At 42.9% G+C, this 21,162-nt stretch overlaps 2 protein-coding genes across 2 annotated transcripts; one reads left to right on the top strand and one right to left on the bottom strand.

Moving 5' to 3' along the window:
• Positions 1 to 54: 54 nt before the first annotated feature.
• rpb2 (DNA-directed RNA polymerase II subunit RPB2) lies at positions 55 to 15,133 on the bottom strand. Its single transcript, NM_001173679.1, is given in 24 exon segments — positions 55 to 417; positions 696 to 891; positions 1,102 to 1,262; positions 1,370 to 1,483; positions 1,759 to 1,866; positions 2,204 to 2,293; positions 2,994 to 3,244; positions 3,415 to 3,509; positions 3,592 to 3,688; positions 3,810 to 3,978; positions 4,160 to 4,513; positions 4,660 to 4,771; positions 4,914 to 5,053; positions 5,239 to 5,382; positions 5,506 to 5,692; positions 5,844 to 5,963; positions 9,695 to 9,891; positions 9,985 to 10,149; positions 10,249 to 10,407; positions 13,713 to 13,932; positions 14,035 to 14,147; positions 14,254 to 14,404; positions 14,513 to 14,585; positions 15,038 to 15,133. Coding segments are annotated over 24 exon segments (3,525 nt in total). The 5' UTR covers positions 15,057 to 15,133; the 3' UTR covers positions 55 to 327.
• A 251-nt stretch (positions 15,134 to 15,384) lies between these two features.
• noa1 (nitric oxide associated 1) lies at positions 15,385 to 20,641 on the top strand. Its single transcript, XM_014212071.3, has 7 exons — positions 15,385 to 16,778; positions 18,293 to 18,457; positions 18,653 to 18,864; positions 19,461 to 19,592; positions 19,807 to 19,923; positions 20,040 to 20,157; positions 20,270 to 20,641. Exons 1-7 carry the CDS (start codon positions 15,476 to 15,478, stop codon positions 20,500 to 20,502), a joined length of 2,280 nt encoding a protein of 759 aa, XP_014067546.3. The 5' UTR covers positions 15,385 to 15,475; the 3' UTR covers positions 20,503 to 20,641.
• The last annotated feature ends 521 nt before the right edge of the window (positions 20,642 to 21,162 follow it).

Below are 21,162 nucleotides of genomic sequence, written 5' to 3'. Positions count from 1 at the left end.
TTTTTCAGATCCAGAGCAAGCTAGCTACTAAACACTGAATGAAGAAATACAGTGTGACAGCACATTAATAAACATTTATTCTAGTTTTACAAAAATAACAGATGATATTCCTTCTTTTCCAAAACTGTGATATCACAACAAAAATACTTTTGCAGACAAAAACACAAGCCTGACCACTAGCATCAAAACAAGTTGACTGTTGCATTTAGTTTTACATCAGTCTCCTGATTCTCCAGCTCTCCCACTGTAGAGATAAGTGATGTCCTCGACATTCCTTTCACACATAATTGAATTCCTGTCGACTCGAAAAGGGGTTCGGTAGTGCTCCTAACTGGTCATCATACGAGGGGCGATACTCATGGACATGAGCTCCTGGAAGAGCAGCTTGCAGGCGTACGGCATTCTGACCAGGGAGATCTGAAACGGTTACATTGTACATTATCTTAATCAATAAATCTTCAGAAACAAAACTAGGGCTATAGAGGCCCAGAGTCAAGATTCTTTATAGGCTAGTCCCTTTTGAACACTAATCTATAGGACACATTTCACTATACTGTATTGTAGTTAGAATCAGAATTGACATAGTTACAGTAATAAAAAGGTATAAACAACAAATGAATAGGCCGACCTAAGCATAAACCATGTTAAATAAAAGGTGAAATAACAGGGACACTGGTGGTGGTGTTGACACGTACCTGTGTTTTGTTGCGACAGCCCCTGCACTCGTAGGTGTGCGTGCGGGTGTTGGCGATGGCCATGAGGCCACAGAGGTTGCAGACGTGGACCTGGTAGGGGTCGGACGCCTCGAACAGCCTCTCACGCAGGAACTGAGCCGCGCCGTGGGCTATCTGACAATCGCGCTCCATCTCCCCAAAACGAAGACCTCCGTCACTTGGTGGACAGATGACAGCATGATTAGTAAAGCATCTGATCTAGGATCTAGTACTTTTATTAACATCTAAAAAGACAGAACTGATCATCGATAAGCTCATACTTAAAAAGTCGCTTTATGAATACGAGCTCAGAAATGCATACCCAGTGCACTCCCATAGTGCCATAAAGGGGAAAAGTCATACGTTAAATCATTATTAGTGTTCTTACCGTGATCTGCCCTCCATGGGCTGTCTGTTGAGGATCTGGACTGGGCCTCGGGCCCGAGAGTGGATCTTGTCGTCCACCATGTGCTTCAGGCGTTGGTAGTATGTGGGCCCGAGGAAGATCTGAGAGGTAATCTTACGGCCGGTGAAACCGTTGTACAACACCTAGAAGGGAAAGATGAAGCCAGTCAATTGTACTCTCTAGACAGACTAGTGTGAAATAGCTACTATAGAAAGTTGGTGTGAATGGTAAAGGGGGCTGATGTCCTGACCTCGTTGCCCCTCAGGTGATAGCCGTATTCAGACAGCAGGTTGGAGACCTTCTGCACGTTGACCGCATCGTTGAAAGGCGTGGCGTCACCAATCTCCCCTTTGTTGGCTGAAACCTACAAGGTGAAAGGAGGGCGGGAAGGTGAAAACGTTGCTACAAGAAAACTGCCATCCGCAACACTTGATTTACGTGACGTCTAAAAAATAAAATGCTCCGCTTCATTTTTATTGAACAAATTCTCGCTGACCGTTGTCATTTGTAAAAGATCTAATCTAGACGACAGACAATCCTATTGATTTACTTAATATCAGTTTACGATCACATTGAGAGGTCTCGTAAAAGGAGTCAAAGTTGAAGTGGGTGGAGGAGTCATTAGACGGGCGACAGTACCTTTCCCTGCAGGCACTCAATCAAATGGCCGACTGTCATACGAGAGGGGATGGCGTGGGGGTTGATGATGATGTCTGGAGTAATTCCCTCGCAAGTGAAGGGCATGTCCTGCGGAAAGCGTCGGAACAATGGACATAGTTTACTTACAAAGACCTCTGCATGTGGGTTCCAATTTTCAGAACCAGTTCTTCTAAGGGATATCCTTTTACAGGAACGTGGCACATTCTTCCATGTTCTATTTAAAAATCAGTTTTATAGTACATACTCCTTCTGGGACGTTGTTTAGCGTTTCCTGTGAAGAGACCTTTGTTTGTGTTTATGTTCAGTCTAAAACACAATATGTCTCTAGACATTTGACCAGACAGCCTGGCTCAATGACATACTGTGTAGTCTAGTGAAGAGTAGTCCGGTAGACGAGGCATGAGGAACATGTCTAATACTTCACCTCCTGTCTGTACTGAATACCACAGGTACCCTTCTGCCCGTGTCGACTGGCAAACTTGTCACCAATCTGGGGGATACGAACGGAGCGAACCTGGAAAGAAGAAAAAAGAAATGGAACGGAGTTAAATCATGCCACAAGTAGGCAGATGAGTGTCAAGTGTAAGGAGGCCTCATAACCTTCAAATCTAACTTTATTTGTCACATACAGCAGCTGTTATTGCAGGTGTAGAAAAATGCTTGGTGTTTCTAGCTGTGCAGTAAGGTTAGAGGGTGCAATATTCTGTCAGTGGAGTCCATGTTGCATTTAGTCAATTTGTCAACAACTCTGATTTGGCTTCTTGGTCTTGTTGCGTCTATGGAAGCAATGGGGGGGGTGGCAGGTAGCCTAGTGGTTAGAACGTTGGGCCAGTAATAATTGCTGGATGGAATCCCCAAGCTGACAAGGTAAAAATATGTAGTTCTGCCCTTGAACAAGGCATTTAACCCACTGTTCCTAGGCCATCATTGTAGATAAGAATTTGTTCTTAACTGACTTGCCTGGTTAAATAAAAGGTTACACACACACACACACACACACACACACACACGATGCTTGTAAAACTCAAGTCATGGTTAATTCAAGCCTGCCCCTACTGTGGATGTAATTCCTGCCTACCCTAAACTTGACAAATGAGAAGTAGAGCTGTCAACAGGAGTAATTTGTTACCATGTTCGTTTTTACATTTTTACAGCCTACTACTCGCATTGTCAAAATGTCACTACTGGGGAAATCTAGAGGACTCAGGACACACCCTAATCTTGCAGAACTTGTAGCCCTCCTGGTTGAGGGTGACCATGACTTGGTCCACGATGCCCGTCTCGCTGGTGCGGAGGAAGGTGCTGCAGTCCCTCTTGGTGTAGCGCCGGTTGGTGCTGTCCAGCTCGTCGTCGGTCTCCGGCAGGGTCACCGTCTTGCCGATGATGACGTCCTCGCCGGAGACACGCACGCCGGGAGCTATCAAGCCGTCGTCGTCCAGCTTGTCGTAAATGGCGTGCCTCATGCCTGAGGGAAGGGGAGGATCATTGGGTTGTTCAATGAGAAATTCTCTTTGTATGAATGCCAATTTAACAGAAGTTGCTGATGGAAAACGTATGATATGATGGAAATAGTAGGCTCTGGTTTTATGGCTGACTCCTTTACATTTTTCAGATGCCAAGATGCCTAGGACTCACCCGAACAGGTTTCACGTGTGGGTTTTTCAAAGATTTCCTCCTGATCAAAGCCTTTCTTTGACTCCTGTTCTTTGTAGGAGCGGTAGAACACAGACCTGAAATAAAAACACTTATTTACACATTTCGTCTAAAGTCATTTTCACATCAAATTGCAGGTCTTGAAATCACAGCACAAACCTGAAGAATCCACGGTCCACCGCAGAGCGGTTCATGATGACAGAGTCCTCCTGGTTGTAGCCAGTGTACGCCGCAATAGCCACAATCGAGTTGATACCTAAACCAGGCACAAATGGAGGATTTCAACCAGCCAGAACTTAAAAAAAAACGGCAGACATTTTTAGGTCAGAGTTAAAGAGTGTAATTGGCTGTCAATTCTGCAGCGCTCCAGTTCTCACCTGCAGGGAGCTCTCTGAAACGCAGGTACTCCATAGAGCGGGTGGTGACTAAGGGTTTTTGGGGGTAGTAGAGCACGTGGGCCAGGGTGTCCATCCGCACGTGGAAGTTGGTGATGTACACACCCATGGCTTGTTTACCCATAGCAGACTGGTACGTGTTTCTGGGAGACTACACGGGAAAAGGTGGGTGGGAAATGTATTCATTAAAATGGATGGATAAAAATCTTAATTTAGGATGTTCCATAGCCACGTCTTAGCATAGATATTAACAGTCTCTTGCCATTCCATCTATTCAATCAACCCAATAAGAAAACCTATTTTAGGAGCATCATATTTTTTTGGGGCCGTACCTGGTTGTGATCGGGGAAGGGGATGATGGAAGCACAGACTCCCAGGATCATGGAGGGGTGGATCTCACAGTGGCTGTATGTAGAACAGTAGGCCACGCCCTTCTCCTGGAGGTCGTCAGGGGTCATGGCCAGCATTACAGTCTCCTCCTCCAGGGTGTCGATGTACTCCACCACGCCGCTGGCCACCAGGTCCTGCCAACTGTAGTTGTTGTACTCCCTCTCCTTCAGCTGGTCGATGTGTCTCCTCTTCAGCAGCAGCTTCTGTTTCTCTACGATCAGCAGAGGACGACAGATCCTCCCGGCGTCCGTGTAGATGCGGATCTCCCTCTCTCGGATGTCTCTGATCATGGACACCTAGAAAAGGGGAAATAGCGTATGAGAACATAGAAAATCTGAAAAAGGGGATATTGGGTTTTTATGTGTAGGTTCATTTAACAATAAAATTATGTAAATTTCAGAAAAGCAGAAATTCCTGAAAATCTGGGAAAATTCTCTCTTACCTCAGACACAATGATGTCCATCTGTCTCCTCAGTTTCCTCAGTGTGTTCATCAGCTGCTCTGGGTCCTTGTGTATGCCCACCCAACAGCCATTCACAAAGATCTTTGTGGCACTGTTAAGAGTATAATTAATGGAAAACATCAGTTAAAATGCAGATAAAAGCGGGTTGACAAACTTTTCAGAGACATGACAGAATGTTTTTGATATTTTCTGGATTAATAAAAGAGTAGTGTGCTGCCATCTGCTGGACTCACTCCGCGATGGCTGCCGGTGAGATCTCCTCCAGGTTCTCCATGCTCCACTCCTCCAAGAACTCCAGGATGGGAGAGGGCTGGGAGCCCACAGAGATGTAGGCCATGAGGGCCAGGTTCTTCACTAGGCCTACAGCATGACCCTGGGAAATAAGACAGGGAGGGGACATAAAAATGGGGGACAAAATAAGCAGGGACAACACTTTCAATGTCAATTGAAGTGATAGCTTAGCTCCTTGTGGGTAACATTACAATTTGGCATCATACAACAACATACAACCCCCTTGATAAGGAACATGTATGTGATTTGGAGTGGTATTGGGCATACCTCAGGGGTCTCAGCAGGGCACACCATGCCCCACAGCGTGTTGTGAAGCTGTCGGGGCTTGGCTAGCTTGCCGTCCCTACCAATGGGGGAGTTCACACGACGAAGGTGAGAGAGGGTGGAGGCGAAGGTCAAGCGGTTCAACACCTAAAAACAGATGAGAAATGTTGTCGTTTTTAAATGACGATAAACAAAATCATCTTATAGCAGCATAACGGCAAACTGTAACTATATAGGGATGTGTAGCAGATGTGTTCTGCCCTGTGTTACCTGGGACACTCCAGCTCTGGCCTGATGGGCCTTCTTGACGTCACCCCAGTTCCCCGTGGCCAGAGAGTACTTCAGGCCGTCGGAGATGATTCGTGTCTTGATGGCCAACTCCAGGTTGAAGTCTTTCCCTCGGTCAATAAACTTTTGGGCGTAGATGCGGATCTCTTTCAGCAGGTTCTTGAACATTCTAAATGGGTCCAAACAAATGAAAAAAAAAAAAGCTTCCATACATATTCACCAAATGCTCAGTTGATTAGGAGTGCGGTTTACAAAAAGTTGCACTACATCTGAATGAAAGCTTTCTAGACATTTTATAGATGTGTTTCTTTAGGACTTACCCACGGAACAGGAAAGCCAACAGCGGCCCAGCCAAGTCTAGTCTCTTGTTGCCATAGTGATCCCTGTCGTCCAGCTCTCTTCTGCCCAGGGCCGCTAATAGGAGTCTGTGGACCATGTACCTGCAAACAGACACACAACTGAGTTACATCAATACGTCCAACAACAACATATTGCATAAAGACCATTGCATGAAGAAATGTAACGCCGTCATAACCATAGAATTACATAAAGAATGTCCAACAGAGACCTGGTGAGTTACACGATCTCTATGGCAGTGGTTTCAACCTGCGTTCAGCAAAGTTTGCAATGAATTAAAAAGTATAATATGGCAGTGTTAGCCTGTTAGGGCTAGGGGGCAGTATTTACACGGCCGGATAAAAAACGTACCCGATTTAATCTGGTTATTACTACTGCCCAGAAACTAGAATATGCATATAATTATTGGCTTTGGATAGAAAACACCCTAAAGTTTCTAAAACTGTTTGAATGGTGTCTGTGAGTATAACAGAACTCATATGGCAGGCAAAAACCTGAAGATTCTGTACAGGAAGTGCCCTCTCTGACCATTCCTTGGGCTTCTTGACTCTCTTTATTGAAAATTTAGGATCTTTGCTGTAACGTGACACTTCCTACGGCTCCCATAGGCTCTCAGAACCCGGGAAAAAGCTGAATGACGTCGAGGCAGCCCCTGGCTGAAAAACATTAGCGCCTTTGGTAAGTGGTCTATCAGAGGACAATGAGACTGAGGCGCGTGCACGAGGCGACCCCATGTTTTTATTTTCTCTCTCTTTGAACTAAAACACGGTTTCCCGGTCGGAATATTATCGCTTTTTTACGAGAAAAATGGCATAAAAATTGATTTTAAACAGCGGTTGACATGCTTCGAAGTACGGTAATGGAATATTTAGAATTTTTTTGTCACGAAACGCGTCACAAATAGTGTCTTGAATGCACGAACAAAACAGAGGATATTTGAACATAACTATGGATTATTTTGAACCAAACCAACATTTGTTATTGAATTAGAATTCCTGGGAGTGCATTCTGACGAAGAACAGCAAAGGTAATAACATTTTTCTTATAGTAAATCTGACTTTGGTGAGTGCTAAACTTGGTGGGTGTCTAAATAGCTAGCCCTGTGATGCCGGGCTATCTACTCAGAATATTGCAAAATGTGCTTTCACCGAAAAGCTATTTTAAAATCGGACATAGCGAGTGCATAAAGGAGTTCTGTATCTATAATTCTTAAAATAATTGTTATGTTTTTTGTGAACGTTTATCGTGAGTAATTTAGTAAAATGTTAGCGAATTCCCCGGAAGTTTGCGGGGGGTATGCTAGTTCTGAACGTCACATGCTAATGTAAAAAGCTGGTTTTTGATATAAATATGAACTTGATTGAACAAAACATGCATGTATTGTATAACATAATGTCCTAGGATTGTCATCTGATGAAGATCATCAAAGGTTAGTGCTGCATTTAGCTGTGGTTTGGGTTTATGTGACATTATATGCTAGCTTGAAAAATGGGTGTCTGATTATTTCTGGCTGGGTACTCTGCTGACATAATCTAATGTTTTGCTTTCGTTGTAAAGCCTTTTTGAAATCGGACAGTGTGGTTAGATTAACGAGAGTCTTGTCTTTAAAATGGTGTAAAATAGTCATATGTTTGAGAAATTGAAGTAATAGCATTTCTAAGGTATTTGAATATCGCGCCACGGGATTACACTGGCTGTTGCGTAGGTGGGACGATTCCGTTCCAACTCAAGGTGTCGCCAACTTAAAATATTTTCAGGTAACCCTCCCCTTGTACTGTCAAATAAATTTAACACCATCCCCCCCCGCATAGAATTAACTCAAAATAATGTTTAAGACCACAAATAACAATAACTGCGTTTATAAACGTGGATATCGACTTCGCCACTTCAGCATGCTTTTGTGGCACAGTTCGATGCCACGCAGGGCTGCTGGCCAGAAGATGAGCCGACCACCACAGATGATCTCACTCTCCCTGCCTGTTTCATTACTTCACCATCAGAGCCGGTGTCAGAGGGAGCAGCCCCCTATCCACATCGACGGGACAGTAGTGGAGAAGGTGGAAACTGAAAATGGTCCACCCACACAGAGCCACTGCCTGTTCACCCCGCTATCATCCTTAAGGCGAGGTCAGTACAGGTGCATCAAAGCGGGGACCGAGAGACTGAAAAACAGCTTCTATCTCAAGGCCATCAGACTGTTAAACAGCCATCACTAACATTGAGTGGCTGCTGCCAACATACTGACTCAACTCAAGCCACTTTAATAATGGGAAAATTGATGTAATAAATGTATCACTAGCCACTTTAAACAATGCCACTTTATATAATGTTTACATACCCTACATTACTCATCTCATATCTATATACTGTACTCTATACCATCTACTGCATCTTGCCTATGCCGTTCGGCCATCAGTCATTCATATATTTTTATGTACATATTCTTATTCATTCCTTTACACGTGTGTGTATAAGGTAGTTGTTGTGAAATTGTTAGGTTAGATTACTTGTTTGATATTACTGCATGGTCAGAACTAGAAGCACAAGCATTTCGCTACACTTGCATTAACATCTGCTAACCATGTGTATGTGACAAATAAAATTTGATTTGAAAACGATCAGCTAGGGTGGAATCAGATTTTCAAAATTTTTACGCCATATTTATAATTATATAAAATATATACAAACATTTTTCCACCAACAGGTTTCTGTGCCAATGCACCAGACAACCAATAAACAAGACATACAGACTTCAGGCACTTCAATATCATGGTTTGCATTTTCAACACCACAATAAATGGACTATGTCAATCTCAACAAACAGAAAACACATCCATATCCCATTCTTCTCCACAGATCCCCTCAACCTCTGTCAGGTTGGATGGGGAACATCGCTGCACAGCTATTTTCAAGTCTCTCCAGAGATGTTAGATCTGTTTCAAGGCCAGGCTCTGGCCGGGCCACTCAAGGACATTCAGAGACTTGTCCCGAAGCCACTCCTGCATTGTCTTGTTGGCTGTGTGCATAGGGTTGTTGTCCTGATGGAAGGTGAACCTTCACCCCAGTCTGAGGTCTTGAGCGCTCTGGAGGGAAAACCCTTGTACATTTTCCCATCAGTTGCGTTTCTATCAAATTGACTTGTTGCAGATAAATGTATGTGCCTAAATACGCAGTGCACATAAAAATTACTTTGAGATTAAACTCCCCATGTAATGAATAAAAAAATACAAGTTAAATGGGTTTCCATGGCATTTTCAACTCTACTGATGGTTTCGTCACAAAAAATGTTGAGTAGGTGTGTGCGCCCAAATTAGGCCAAATCGGTGCCCAAAAATACCGATTTCCGATTGTTATGAAAATTTGTAATCGGCCCCAATTAATCGGCCATTCCGATTAATCGGTCGACCTCTACCACTAATGTCACTATAAATGGTGGATAGAGGGCAGGATAGACCGTTAGACTATATTGACCTGTGGAACAGTAAAAGTTAGCACATGGAAAAGCGTAGTCCATAAAGGAAGTACCAAAACACATTGATATAGGGGTGCATGCAAGCAGATGAGGAAATTTGTCTAGAATGGAAGACATTATATAGTAAAACCTGTAAAAGAGCAAAAGTTAACCAGGAGAAAAAAAAGCTTGAATAACCTTCCCCTATTTTGGACCACCCCTCCCCCCAGTAAATTGCAATCTGTCCCCAAGATATTTTGTCCTCAAGAGCTTATTGAAGTGATTTGCTGATCCCCAGAATGGAAAAGATTGGTAACTCCTGCTCCATGGTCATTACATGAATATAAAATAATAAATACTCACCCTAAGAAATAGGCCTTCTTGGTCTCACAGAAGTCACTGACTCCGACGTGGGGGAGCACCTCCTTCTGCAGCACCTCCTTGGCGTACTTGATCCTCCTCTCCTTGGTGACACCGGGCTTGGCACCACGAGAGCCGATGAAGTTCAGCGCCACGTTCTGCTCCTGGATCACAAAGGCCTCGTCCAGGGATGGCTTGACCTGGTGGAGCACAGCACGTCAGATAAGAAGTGTGTGTGTGTGTGTGTGTGTGTAGTGTTTCCTGTATCTAGAACATCCTAGACAGAGATTTACCATCTCCATCATCTCAGGGTCGTCAAAGTCGTAGATGATGTGCTCCAGGATGTCTCTGTCGGAGACAAAGCCCAGGGCTCGGAACACTATGATGATGGGCACCTCCTGTCTGATGTAGGGCAGAGTGGACACGATCCTCTGACCAATGGCACTTTTCTTCACCCCCTGGGAGAAAAAGAAACAAAACAAAATGTTGACATGTAAATATCTGGGATAGTAGAAAATGTGCCAGTAAATTTAGGACAAGGTATATTTGTTTCTCACCTGTCCTCCCCTGGCCATCATGCTGACCCAGATGGAGCTGGTGGGGCGCGAGGAGTTTTCCAGGCAGGAGCGGCACTCCCCTGTGTACGCATACTTTGAGTCCTTCTTGGCGAAGACGTACACTGTGTTCGTGGCCATCTTCTCCTGGGCGATCAAGACCTGCAAACCAAACAAGGCAATTGCTATCAATAGCTCAATTGCAAAAGCTTGTGTTACTGCTCACTCATTAAAACCAGGGTTGGTTAGGTTCCTTTCTTAATGTAATCTGTTACAGTTTACTAGTTACCTGTCCAAAATTGTAATCAGTAACATAACTTTTGGATTACCTAAACTCAGTAACAATCTGATTACTTTCAGATTACTTTTCCCTTAAGAGGCATTAGAAGACAAAAATGAATATTCCCAATTGCAGGATAAATCAGTGTTAGAGTTCACATAGCTGGCCATAAATAGATGTTGCATTTTACTTTATGGGTTGGTTATGTAGGCTTCTTCTAACCCATTGCTTTCTACTACATATAATAATACGATTAGGCTATATCTTTACATTATGTAGAGTAACTATAATGTTGTTGATCCATCCTCAGTTCTCCAATTACAACCATTACACTCTGTAACTGTTTTAAAGTCACCATTGGCCTGATGCTGAAATCCCTAAGTGGTTTCTTTCCTCTCGGGTAACGGAGTTAGGAAGGACGCCTGTATCTTTGTAGCGACTGGGTGTATTGATCCAAAGCATAATAAATAATGTCACCATGCTCAAAGGGAAATTTAATGTCTGCTTTTTATTTTAATCTACCAATAGGTGCCCATCTTAGTGAGGCATTGGAAAACCTCCCTGGTCTTTCTGGTTGAATCCGTGTATGAAATTCCCTGCTCGATTTACAGATAATTTATGTGTGTGATACAGAGATTAAGTAAATCACGTTATACACTACTATTGCACACAGAGTCCATGCAACTTAAGCACACGTTTTGTCCTGAACTTATTTAGGTTTGCCATAACAAAGGGGTTGAATACTTATTGACTAATTTCAGCTTGTGATTTTTAATTAATTTGTAAACATTTCTAAAAGCATAATTCCACATTGACATTATGGGGTATTGTGTGTAGGCCAGTGACACAAAATCTCAATTGAATCAATTTTAAATTCAGGCTGTAACACAACAAAACGTGGAAAAAGTCAAGGGGCATGAATTAGAGGTCGACTGATTATGATTTTTCACCGCCGATACCGATTATTGGAGGACCAGAGAAAGCTGATGCCGATTAATCAGCCGATTTTTTTAATTTATTTATTTGTAATAATGACAATTACAACAATACTGAATGAACAGTTATTTTAACTTAATATAATACATCAATAAAATCAATTTAGCCTCAAATAAATAATGAAACATGTTCAATTTGGTTTAAATAATGCAAAAACAAAGTGTTGGAGAAGAAAGTAAAAGTACAATATGTGCCATGTAAAAAAAGCTAACGTTTAAGTTCCTTGCTCAGAACATGAGAACATATGAAAGCTGGTGGTTCCTTTTAACATGAGTCTTCAATATTCCCAGGTAAGAAGTTTTAGGTTGTAGTTATTATAGGAATTATAGGACTATTTCTCTCTATACGATTTGTATTTCATATACCTTTGACTATTGGATGTTCTTATAGGCACTTTAGTATTGCCAGTGTAACAGTATAGCTTCCGTCCCTCTCCTCACTCCTACCTGGGCTCGAACCAGGAACACATCGACAACAGCCACCCTCGAAGCAGCGGTACCCATGCAGAGCAAGGGGAACAACTACTCCAAGTCTCAGAGCGAGTGACGTTTGAAACGCTATTAGCGCGCACCCCGCTAACTAGCTAGCCATTTCACATCGGTTACACCAGCCTAATCTTGGGAGTTGACAGGCTTGAAGTCATAAACAGCGCAATGCATTGCGAAGGGCTGCTGGCAAAAGCACGAAAGTGCTGTTTGAATGAACGCTTACGAGTCTGCTGCTGCCTACCATCGCTCAGACTGTTCTATCAAATAATAAACTTAATTATAACATAATAACACACAGAAACACGAGCCTTAGGTCATTAATATGGTCGAATCCAGAAACTATCATCTCGAAAACAAAACGTTTTTCCTGTCAGTGAAATACGGAACCGTTCTGTATTTTATCTAACGGGTGGCATCCCTAAGTCTAAATATTCCTGTTACATTGCACAACCTTCAATGTTATGTCATAATTACGTAAAATTCTGGCAAATTAGTTCGCAACGAGCCAGGCGGCCCAAACTGCTGCATATACCCTGACTCTGTTTGCAAGAGAAGTGACACATTTTCCCTAGTTAAAAGAAATTCATGTTAGCAGGCAATATTAACTAAATATGCAGGTTTAAAAATATATACTTGTGTATTGATTTTAAGAAAGGCATTGATGTTTATGGTTGGAGCAACGTGTACCTAAGCGATTATATGCAACGCAGGACAGGCTAGATAAACTAGTAATATCACCAACCATGTGTAGTTAACTAGTGATTATGATTGATTGATTGTTTTTTATAAAGATAAGTTTAATGCTAGCTAGCAATTTACCTTGGCTTCTTACTGCATTCGTGTAACAGGCAGGCTCCTCGTGAAGTGCAATGTAAAGCAGGTGGTTGGAGCGTTGGACTAGTTAACCGTAAGGTTGCAAGATTGAATCCCCGAGCTGACAAGGTCAAAATCTGTCATTCTGCCCCTGAACAAGGCAGTTAACCCACCGTTCCTAGGCCGTCATTGAAAATAAGAATGTGTTCTTAACTGACTTGCCTAGTTAAATAAAGGTCTAAAAAAGATATATATATTTTTTTTTTTTACAAATTTTACAAATTTTATATATATATATATATATATATATATATATATATATATATATATATATATATATATATATATATATATATATATATATATATATATATATATATAAATAAAATAAAAATCGGCATCCAAAAATACCGATTTCCGATTGTTATGAAAACTTGAAATCGGCCCTAATTAAATCGGCCATTCCGATTAATCGGTCGACCTCTAGCGTGAATACTTTCTGAAGGCACAGTAGCTTACAAAAGCCTATTCTTGCTTTTTTCCTGCGATCCTTCAAATGCATTTATTGTGTCATCATAGTGGTCTTTGACTTGTGGCCAGACTCACTCAGGCGGAACAAACCTAAACTTGCACCTTTTTTCAATGCTGATTTGAATATCATTGATAAAACAGGAAAGTGTCCTAGATTTTTTACACAAACATCTTTTCAGAATGACTAAAAACAATCTTTTTTTTTTTAAGTATCTGTCATCTGATTACAATATTTTTTCTGGTAACATAACGGATTACAGTTTCTTCATAATATGTTACTCCCCAACCCTGATTAAAACATAGAATCAAGACCAGGAATCTGCCCTGAAGTCCACCCTCTACTTTCTCTCTCCTTTTACCTTCTCTGACCCATTGATGATGAAGTAGCCCCCGGGGTCCAGTGGGCACTCGTTGAGCTCACACAGATCACGGTCTGTCAGGCCGCTGAGCAGACAGTAGGTGGAGCGCAGCATGATCGGGATCTTGCCAATGAAGGTCTTCTGGTGCTGGGTCTGCAGCTGGTCCTCACCCTCCTTGATGATGGTCTTGGTGATGTCCACGTACAGTGGAGCAGAGTACCTGTATAATACAGATGTGGCCCTAGTCAGCACTGAAGGTTGCAAATGATGTGCAAGGGAGATTTATTGTGATAAAAGTATGGCCCAAAATGAGCAAACTTACGTAAGGTTCCTGAGTCTGGCCTCGTTGGGCATCATAGGCGATGGGGCTCCATCTCTTTCCCAGTGAGTGGGTTTTGAAAGGTAGATCTGCTCAAACTTCAGCAAGTAGCGTGGCTGTAGAGCAACAAAAAGGAAGCGTTAACAGGGCATTAGTAAGTGCCCTCGTAGCCAGAGGCAATACATGGAGCAGAATATCTGAAAGTGCCTGTCTATCACTCACCGGATCCTCCACCTCTCCAGAGGTGTGCTGGGCCTCAGCCTGCAGGTCAATGGGCGGGGCATCCTCCACGATCCTCTGCACAGACATCTGGATGAACTCGTCAAAGGAGTCCAGCTGCTGTCGCACCAGGCCCTTCTCATCAAAATAGGAACTATAAGGCGCATCAGAGAGGATAGTGTTATTTGAAAATAAGAAAACTGCATAGTGTATGCTACATGATACAAAAAAATAGGAGAGATAGGTAAGAGCATAATCTTACCTGATAACAATCCAGCAAGCTTCCTGCCATAAATCGGGGGTGATTTCATCCTCATCCTCATCGTATTGGATATCTGAGATCACAGAATTGGTTAATAGATCATAGAAAAGACATCAAAGAAGTGAATATAGACGCAGTGACATAACATTAGCCAAGGCCCTAACTAGTTCATGGAGTTTTCAACAGCACAACAACTGATAGACACAAAGGCATTTTAAATCTGCAGACCTCAAAGACTTGCTAACTTTGTTTTTTCAACATGGCATGATGCGATTTTCCTATAAGTAGGCCTAGTTGAAAGTGTGATTATAGCTAGGTGTTTAGTCTGGTGAAACCAGCCAACTAATTAACTAGGCAATTAGTTAACCGCGCAAGCTACATAGCGCTAGTATGCTTGCTAGCTACTGTAGCTATCTATTCGCGGTGATGCGCATATTAGCCTGTATGCTAGCTAGCAGCAAGCTAGTTAACTACATTATGTAAAAATTAACGCATTCGACTCAAATGGCTGAAATACCAACAAACCTTCATCTTGGTCATACATGGTTACTGCTGATTCCCTCTAGTGTTCGCATAAATAAGCAGAAACCGATTTTTAAATAATCAACCGTGTCAGATTCAACGCTGTCTAACGTTACACACTTTGCTAAACGAACACAAAAAATATCTATGGTCAAGCCTAAACGTCACTTCCTATATCAACGTTATTATTTTGATGTGCAAGAAATTAGTCTTAACTAAATATGTTTACTACTCTGATCTAATATTAACTATTATAATCAATGTTTTTCTAACAAACAATATGTTTTATTATATTAGATGTCGAATCTTAATAGTTGTAAACGTAAATAAACGGCCTTTCCGGATACGTAAGTTCCTGTCAGGATATTAATGGTTTCTTGCAATAGCGACACACATGCGTTTTTATTCAAGGTTATGTTATCTCACTGTGGTTTCTAATGTATGATTCAATTGTATTCGTTTGTAAAGATGTATAAATTGTTGCAAGTCCCGTTACGTGAACTTGTTACTTGTAAATGTTCTCGACATCTTTCCGTTCCATGTCGATCTGTAAAGCATAGGACCAAATGGATATCATCACCTGCTCTACCAAGGCAGTATACTTCTGTGTTTGGAGGAAGCGGTTTCCATCAGGCACTTCCTTTTGTATTGAATGACACATGGATGACCAGGTTTTACAGCACTGCAAGAGGAGCAAGCGGTGAAACTCAAGACCTGGGTAAAAATGTAAAAAATCAGGGGACACACGCCTCCATAGAGCCAGAAAAAGAGGAGGAATTTGTTTTCATGGACTACATTGAGCCGGAAGATAGTCACGTTGACCAACTTCGTGGTCAGCTCCATGTGAATGCTGTCCCCATGATTTCCAAAGAAGACAAGAGGTTGCCGCCACGGTCAGGCTCCGAGAAGCAGCAGAGGACTCTGGAGCAACAGCTGCGGTCATTGAAAGATGGGACCGTCACCAAACTGGAGACGGTGAGCCCTGATTCTCTCATCGAGTTTTATGATGTAGGGTTCCCTCTCAAGGAAACAAGTAAGAAAAAGAAACTTAAAGGACAGCAGAGAATCTATGGTACACCAGATATGGAGGAACCTGTCAGTGACACCTGCTGCAACGGATGTGGCGCGGTCATGCACTGCATTGCACCTGATGTGGCAGGCTATCTTCCAAGTGAGAAGTATAAACTTTTGCTAGAGGAAGACGAATTGAAAAGGGCAATTTGTCAACGTTGCTACTTGCTCACACACCACCAAAAGGCATTGACTGTCAAGATGTCCAAGGAGGAATATCGGGATATAGTCCGCAGGGTCAAATCAGAGAAAGCATTGGTACTGTTGATTGTAGATCTTCTGGACATCCCAGACTCCATAGTACCAGACTTGCTAGAGCTTGTTGGAGAAAACAAACACATAGTGGTTCTGGGTAATAAAGTGGACTTGCTCCCTGGAGACTCTGAAAACTACTTGCAAAGGATTAAACGTCAGCTTTCTATGTACTGTGCTGATGTAGGCATTTCCAGTGATAATATCAAAGATGCCCACCTCATCAGTGCCAAAACGGGATACGGAATAGAAAATCTAATCTCAAGTCTTCAGAGATCGTGGAAGTACAAGGGAGACGTGTATCTGGTAGGAACAGCCAACGCTGGGAAATCCACACTGTTCAACAGTCTACTGGAGTCCGACTACTGCAAATCCAGGGCCTCGGATGTGATCCACAAAGCTACCATATCTCCATGGCCTGGTAAGATAGAGCTCTGCCCAGCCTGTAACCCAAAGTTCCACTATAAGATGCATTACAAACACTCAAACAAGGCCGTGAACAAAAAGTTTCTTGTTGAATAGGTTATTTTGTTGAGAACATGACCTTGTGATGGCACACAGGCTGTCTGACTGTTGTAGAGGTTATTTATGGAACTCTCTCCTTTCTACTGCTGTAATCAGAAGTCTTGAAAAAGCTTTACATTCCAATGACTTTTTCAGTCACATTGATGAAAAGCTTGAACCAATAACACCTACAGTGAGTATACCGAACATTAGGATCACCTTCCTAATATTGAGTTGCACCCCAGAACAGCCTCAATTCGTCACGGCATGGACTCTACAAGGTGTCAAGCATTCCACAAGGATTGCTGGCCCATGTTGACTCCAATGCTTCCCACAGTTGTGTCAAGTTGTCTGGATGTTCTTTGGGTGGGGAACCATTCTTGATACACACGGCAAACTGTTGAGCGTGAAAAACCCAGCAGCGATGCAGTTAATTTTACAAATATTTTGTTGTTGTATTTTACCCCCTTTTTCACACCAATTTCGATCTTGGGGCGGCAGGGTAGCCTAGTGGTTAGTAACCGAAAGGTTGCAAGTTGAAATCCCAGAGCTGACAAGGTAAAAAATCTGTCGTTCTGCCCCTGAACAAGGCAGTTAACCCACTGTTTCTAGGCTGTCATTGAAAATAAGAATTTGTTCTTAACTGACTTGCCTAGTTAAATAAAGGTAAAATACATTTTTTTTAAAACGCTGAAACTCCCCAACGGGCTCGAGTCACGCATCCTCCGAAACATGACCAAACCGTACTTCTTAACTCCCGCCCGCTTAACCCGAAAGCCAGCCGCACCAATGTGTAGGAGGAAACACTCAACTGACAACCGAGGTCAGGCACCCGGCCCACCACAAGGAGTCGCTAGAGTGCAATGAGCCCCGCTGGCCAAACCCTCCCCTAACCCAGACAATGCTGGGTCAATTGTGTGCCGCCCCATGGCACTCGCGATCACGGCCGGGTGTGAAACAGCCCGGGATCAAACCCGGGTCTGTAGTGACGCCTCTAGCACTGCGATTCTGTGCCTTAGACCGCTGCGCCACTTGGGAGGCCCCTCAGCGTTGCAGTTCTTGACACAAACGGGTGCGCCTGGCACCTACTACTATACCCCATTCAAAGGCACTTAAATATTTTGTCTTGCCTGTTCACCCTCTGAATGACATGCATACACAATCCATGTCTCAATTGTTCGAGGCTTCAAAATCCTACTTTAACCTGTCTCCTCCCCTTCATCTACACTGATTGAAGTTGATTTAACAACTGACCTCAATAATGGATCATAGCTTCCACCTGGATTCATATGGTCAGTCTATATAATGGAAAGAGCATGTGTTCCTAATGTTTTGTACACTCAGAGTATGTCCGTTTGTGTATAGGCTCAAGTCTCTAAAATGTTGAAAACAAATTCTTAAATTGTATTTGAAATTGAATATGATCCACAGGTACAACCCTGAACCTCCTGAAGTTCCCCATCATCAACCCCACCCCGTATCGCATGTTCAGGAGGTCCGAGAGGCTCCAGAGCGCCTCCAAGCAGACCGAGAGTGATCTCTCTCCACAGGAGCTCAAGAGACTAGAGCAGTTCAGCAAGCAGGGCTACCTAGTGGGTAAGAGATTGGTGTTGGCTGTTGGGGATACGACTGATGGTAACCCCAACAGGGTAGCCTAAATACCAAGGGGTGGAATTGGACAACCCATACAGCTTAACCCTTGGCCTTCTGTGTTTTCAATGGCTTGCATTGCTGCTTATAGATTTGTACTCTTAATGCAGGGTAATTATTAAAAATCCTATGTTGGTTTAGGTCGCATTGGGAGGACGTTCCGTACCAACATAGAATCCAACAGAGGCCTGATAGAGTTTGATCCTGATAGTCTGGCCTATGGAGAGGATATGATTGACAAGGAGAGAGACTGTACTCTTTCCAACCCTTCTACGGAAGTGGACTTGACGCTCAACGAACTGAAAGACGCGCATTGGCTCTATGACACCCCTGGCATCATGAAAGAGCGTGACGTGAGCTACTTCCTATTCGCTCTTGGCTCAACTGTTTCTGCCACGCTATAACTTTGCCCATATTATTTCATAGATTGCAATGCAACTCATTACAATCCTGGAATCTGTCCAAAATGGCAACCTATTGTTGTGCACTATATAGGGAATAGGGTGCCATTTCAGACACACCCCTGCATCCTCTTGAAACAGCATGTATGCATGATGTAACTGTTTACCAGCACTAGGAGAGAACACTTGGGACTAATTAATACCCTTTGACTAAGTTTCCCTTCTGATGCTAGTGAGTTGACAGATGAAAGTAGTTCCTTAGCTTATCCCCTGGGGGAGAAGGAGTCCCTTGTTATTCCTCTCCTATTATTACATCACGTTTGGAAGTATCATTTACACAAGTGGGATGCCAGGATATATTTACAATGGAACAGATTTATGGATCAACCATCTTGTGTGTCACTGCAGTAGATTTATGTTTAGTTTATTATTGCATTGTACCACTCTCATAAAGGTTTTCTTTAAGACAAGCCCTAACTAGTGAACAGAACAATGCCATCCATTCATCTCACCCCCCCCCCCCCCCCCCCTTCTCTCATGTTTGTTAGGTCCTCGATCTGTTGACAGAGCAGGAGGTGAAGTTGGTGGTGCCCACACAAGCCATCGTACCCAGGACATTTGTGTTGAAACCTGGAATGTCGCTATTCCTGGGAGCTCTAGGCCGAATTGATTACCTTCAGGTGAATGCCTTTCATTGTTGCTTATGTCCTTGAGCTGTTCTTGTCTATTCATGTTCTGTATTATGTCACTTTAATGTTTTGTGTGGACCCAAGGAAGAGTAGCTGCTGCAACAGCTAATGGGGATCCTAATAACATAACAAATAACCATGCTCAACTGTGACATCGAAACAGTGGTGCACTCTTTGACTTTGAGACGTAATATTCATTTCCCAGGGTGAGAAGTCCTGCTGGTTCTCAGTCATTGCTTCCAACCGGGTCCCGATTCACATAACCAGTCTGGACAAGGCTGACAGCATTTATCAGAAGCATGCTGGTCAAATCCTGCTGGGAGTAAGTTGATGCTGCTTACTTAACTCAGTTTAAGGACATATAAGCTCTTTCTGAAATGGTACTACAAAACAAGTTTACAAATAATGTTATCAACATGAAGAACTCTGTGTGGATAGGTACCAATGGGTGGAGAAGAACGCATGAAGGAATTCCCCCCTCTTGTCTCCCAAGATTTTGAGCTGAAGGGGCAGGGTTATCAGAAAGCCAGTGCTGATATCAAGTTTTCCTCCGCAGGTAATACACACATAATTACAAATTGATAAACCAGCCGACCCAGACGTTTCAGGGTTGGTATTTTTCAAAAGCCTAGCGCTACCTAATTTTTAAAAATGTATTCTATTCTTAGGATGGGTGGCAGTGACAGGAGTGGAGGGGAACAGTCTCCTGCTGCGTGCCCATGCGCCAGTGGGTGCAGGGCTTTCCCTGAGGAGTCCACCTCTACTCCCCAACATCGTTAACCTGAAGGGAGAGCGCATCAAGAAGTCTGTTGCTTATAAGACCAGGAAACCCCAGGCCCTGGTGGACACCAGCATGTCCTACAAAGGAGCAGAGAGGCTCAAGGTGAAGAAGAAAAAATGAAGTGCTTAACACCCTCTATGGGGCAACAAGGGTTTTCATGTCAAGAGGCTTTTTGTACTGGATATTTGTGGGTTTTGTAAAATTGTCTGTAAATGTAACAATTATAAATAACCTACATATAAACAGTTGTATTTGTTTATCGATGTGTAGACTTGTGCTTCAATTTACATTGCTTTCTTTCCATTTAGACAGCAGGCAGGGAACCTTCAGTGAATCACTTTTTTGGAAGTACACTGCTCAAAAAAATAAAGGGAACACTTAAACAACACAATGTAACTCCAAGTCAATCACACTTCTGTGAAATCAAACTGTCCACTTAGGAAGCAACACTGATTGACAATACATTTCACATGCTGTTGTGCAAATGGAATAGACAACAGGTGGAAATTATAGGCAATAAGCAAGACACTCCCAATAAAGGAGTGGTTCTGCAGGTGGTGACCACAGACCACTTCTCAGTTCCTATGCTTCCTGGCTGATGTTTTGGTCACTTTTGAATGCTGGTGGTGCTTTCACTCTAGTGGTAGCATGAGACGGAGTCTACAACCCACACAAGTGGCTCAGGTAGTGCAGCTCATCCAGGATGGCACGTCAATGCGAGCTATGGCAAGAAGGTTTGCTGTGTCTGTCAGCGTAGTGTCCAGAGCATGAAGGCGCTAC

This window comes from Salmo salar, chromosome 09, assembly GCF_965601325.2.
Source record: "Salmo salar chromosome 09, fSalSal1, whole genome shotgun sequence".
NCBI classification, from domain to species: Eukaryota; Metazoa; Chordata; class Actinopteri; order Salmoniformes; family Salmonidae; genus Salmo; species Salmo salar.
Note: the sequence above shows the minus strand (reverse complement) of the source record. Positions and strands in the feature narration are given on the sequence as shown.

Bases quoted from the DNA above. Each gene is read 5' to 3' on its own strand.
- noa1 (XM_014212071.3), top strand. From the start codon at position 15,476: ATGATTCAATTGTATTCGTTTGTAAAGATGTATAAATTGTTGCAAGTC. The intron at 18,458-18,652 runs GTAAGAGATTGG...ATGTTGGTTTAG, and splicing joins CAAGCAGGGCTACCTAGTGG to GTCGCATTGGGAGGACGTTC. The intron at 20,158-20,269 runs GTAATACACACA...TTCTATTCTTAG, and splicing joins TATCAAGTTTTCCTCCGCAG to GATGGGTGGCAGTGACAGGA.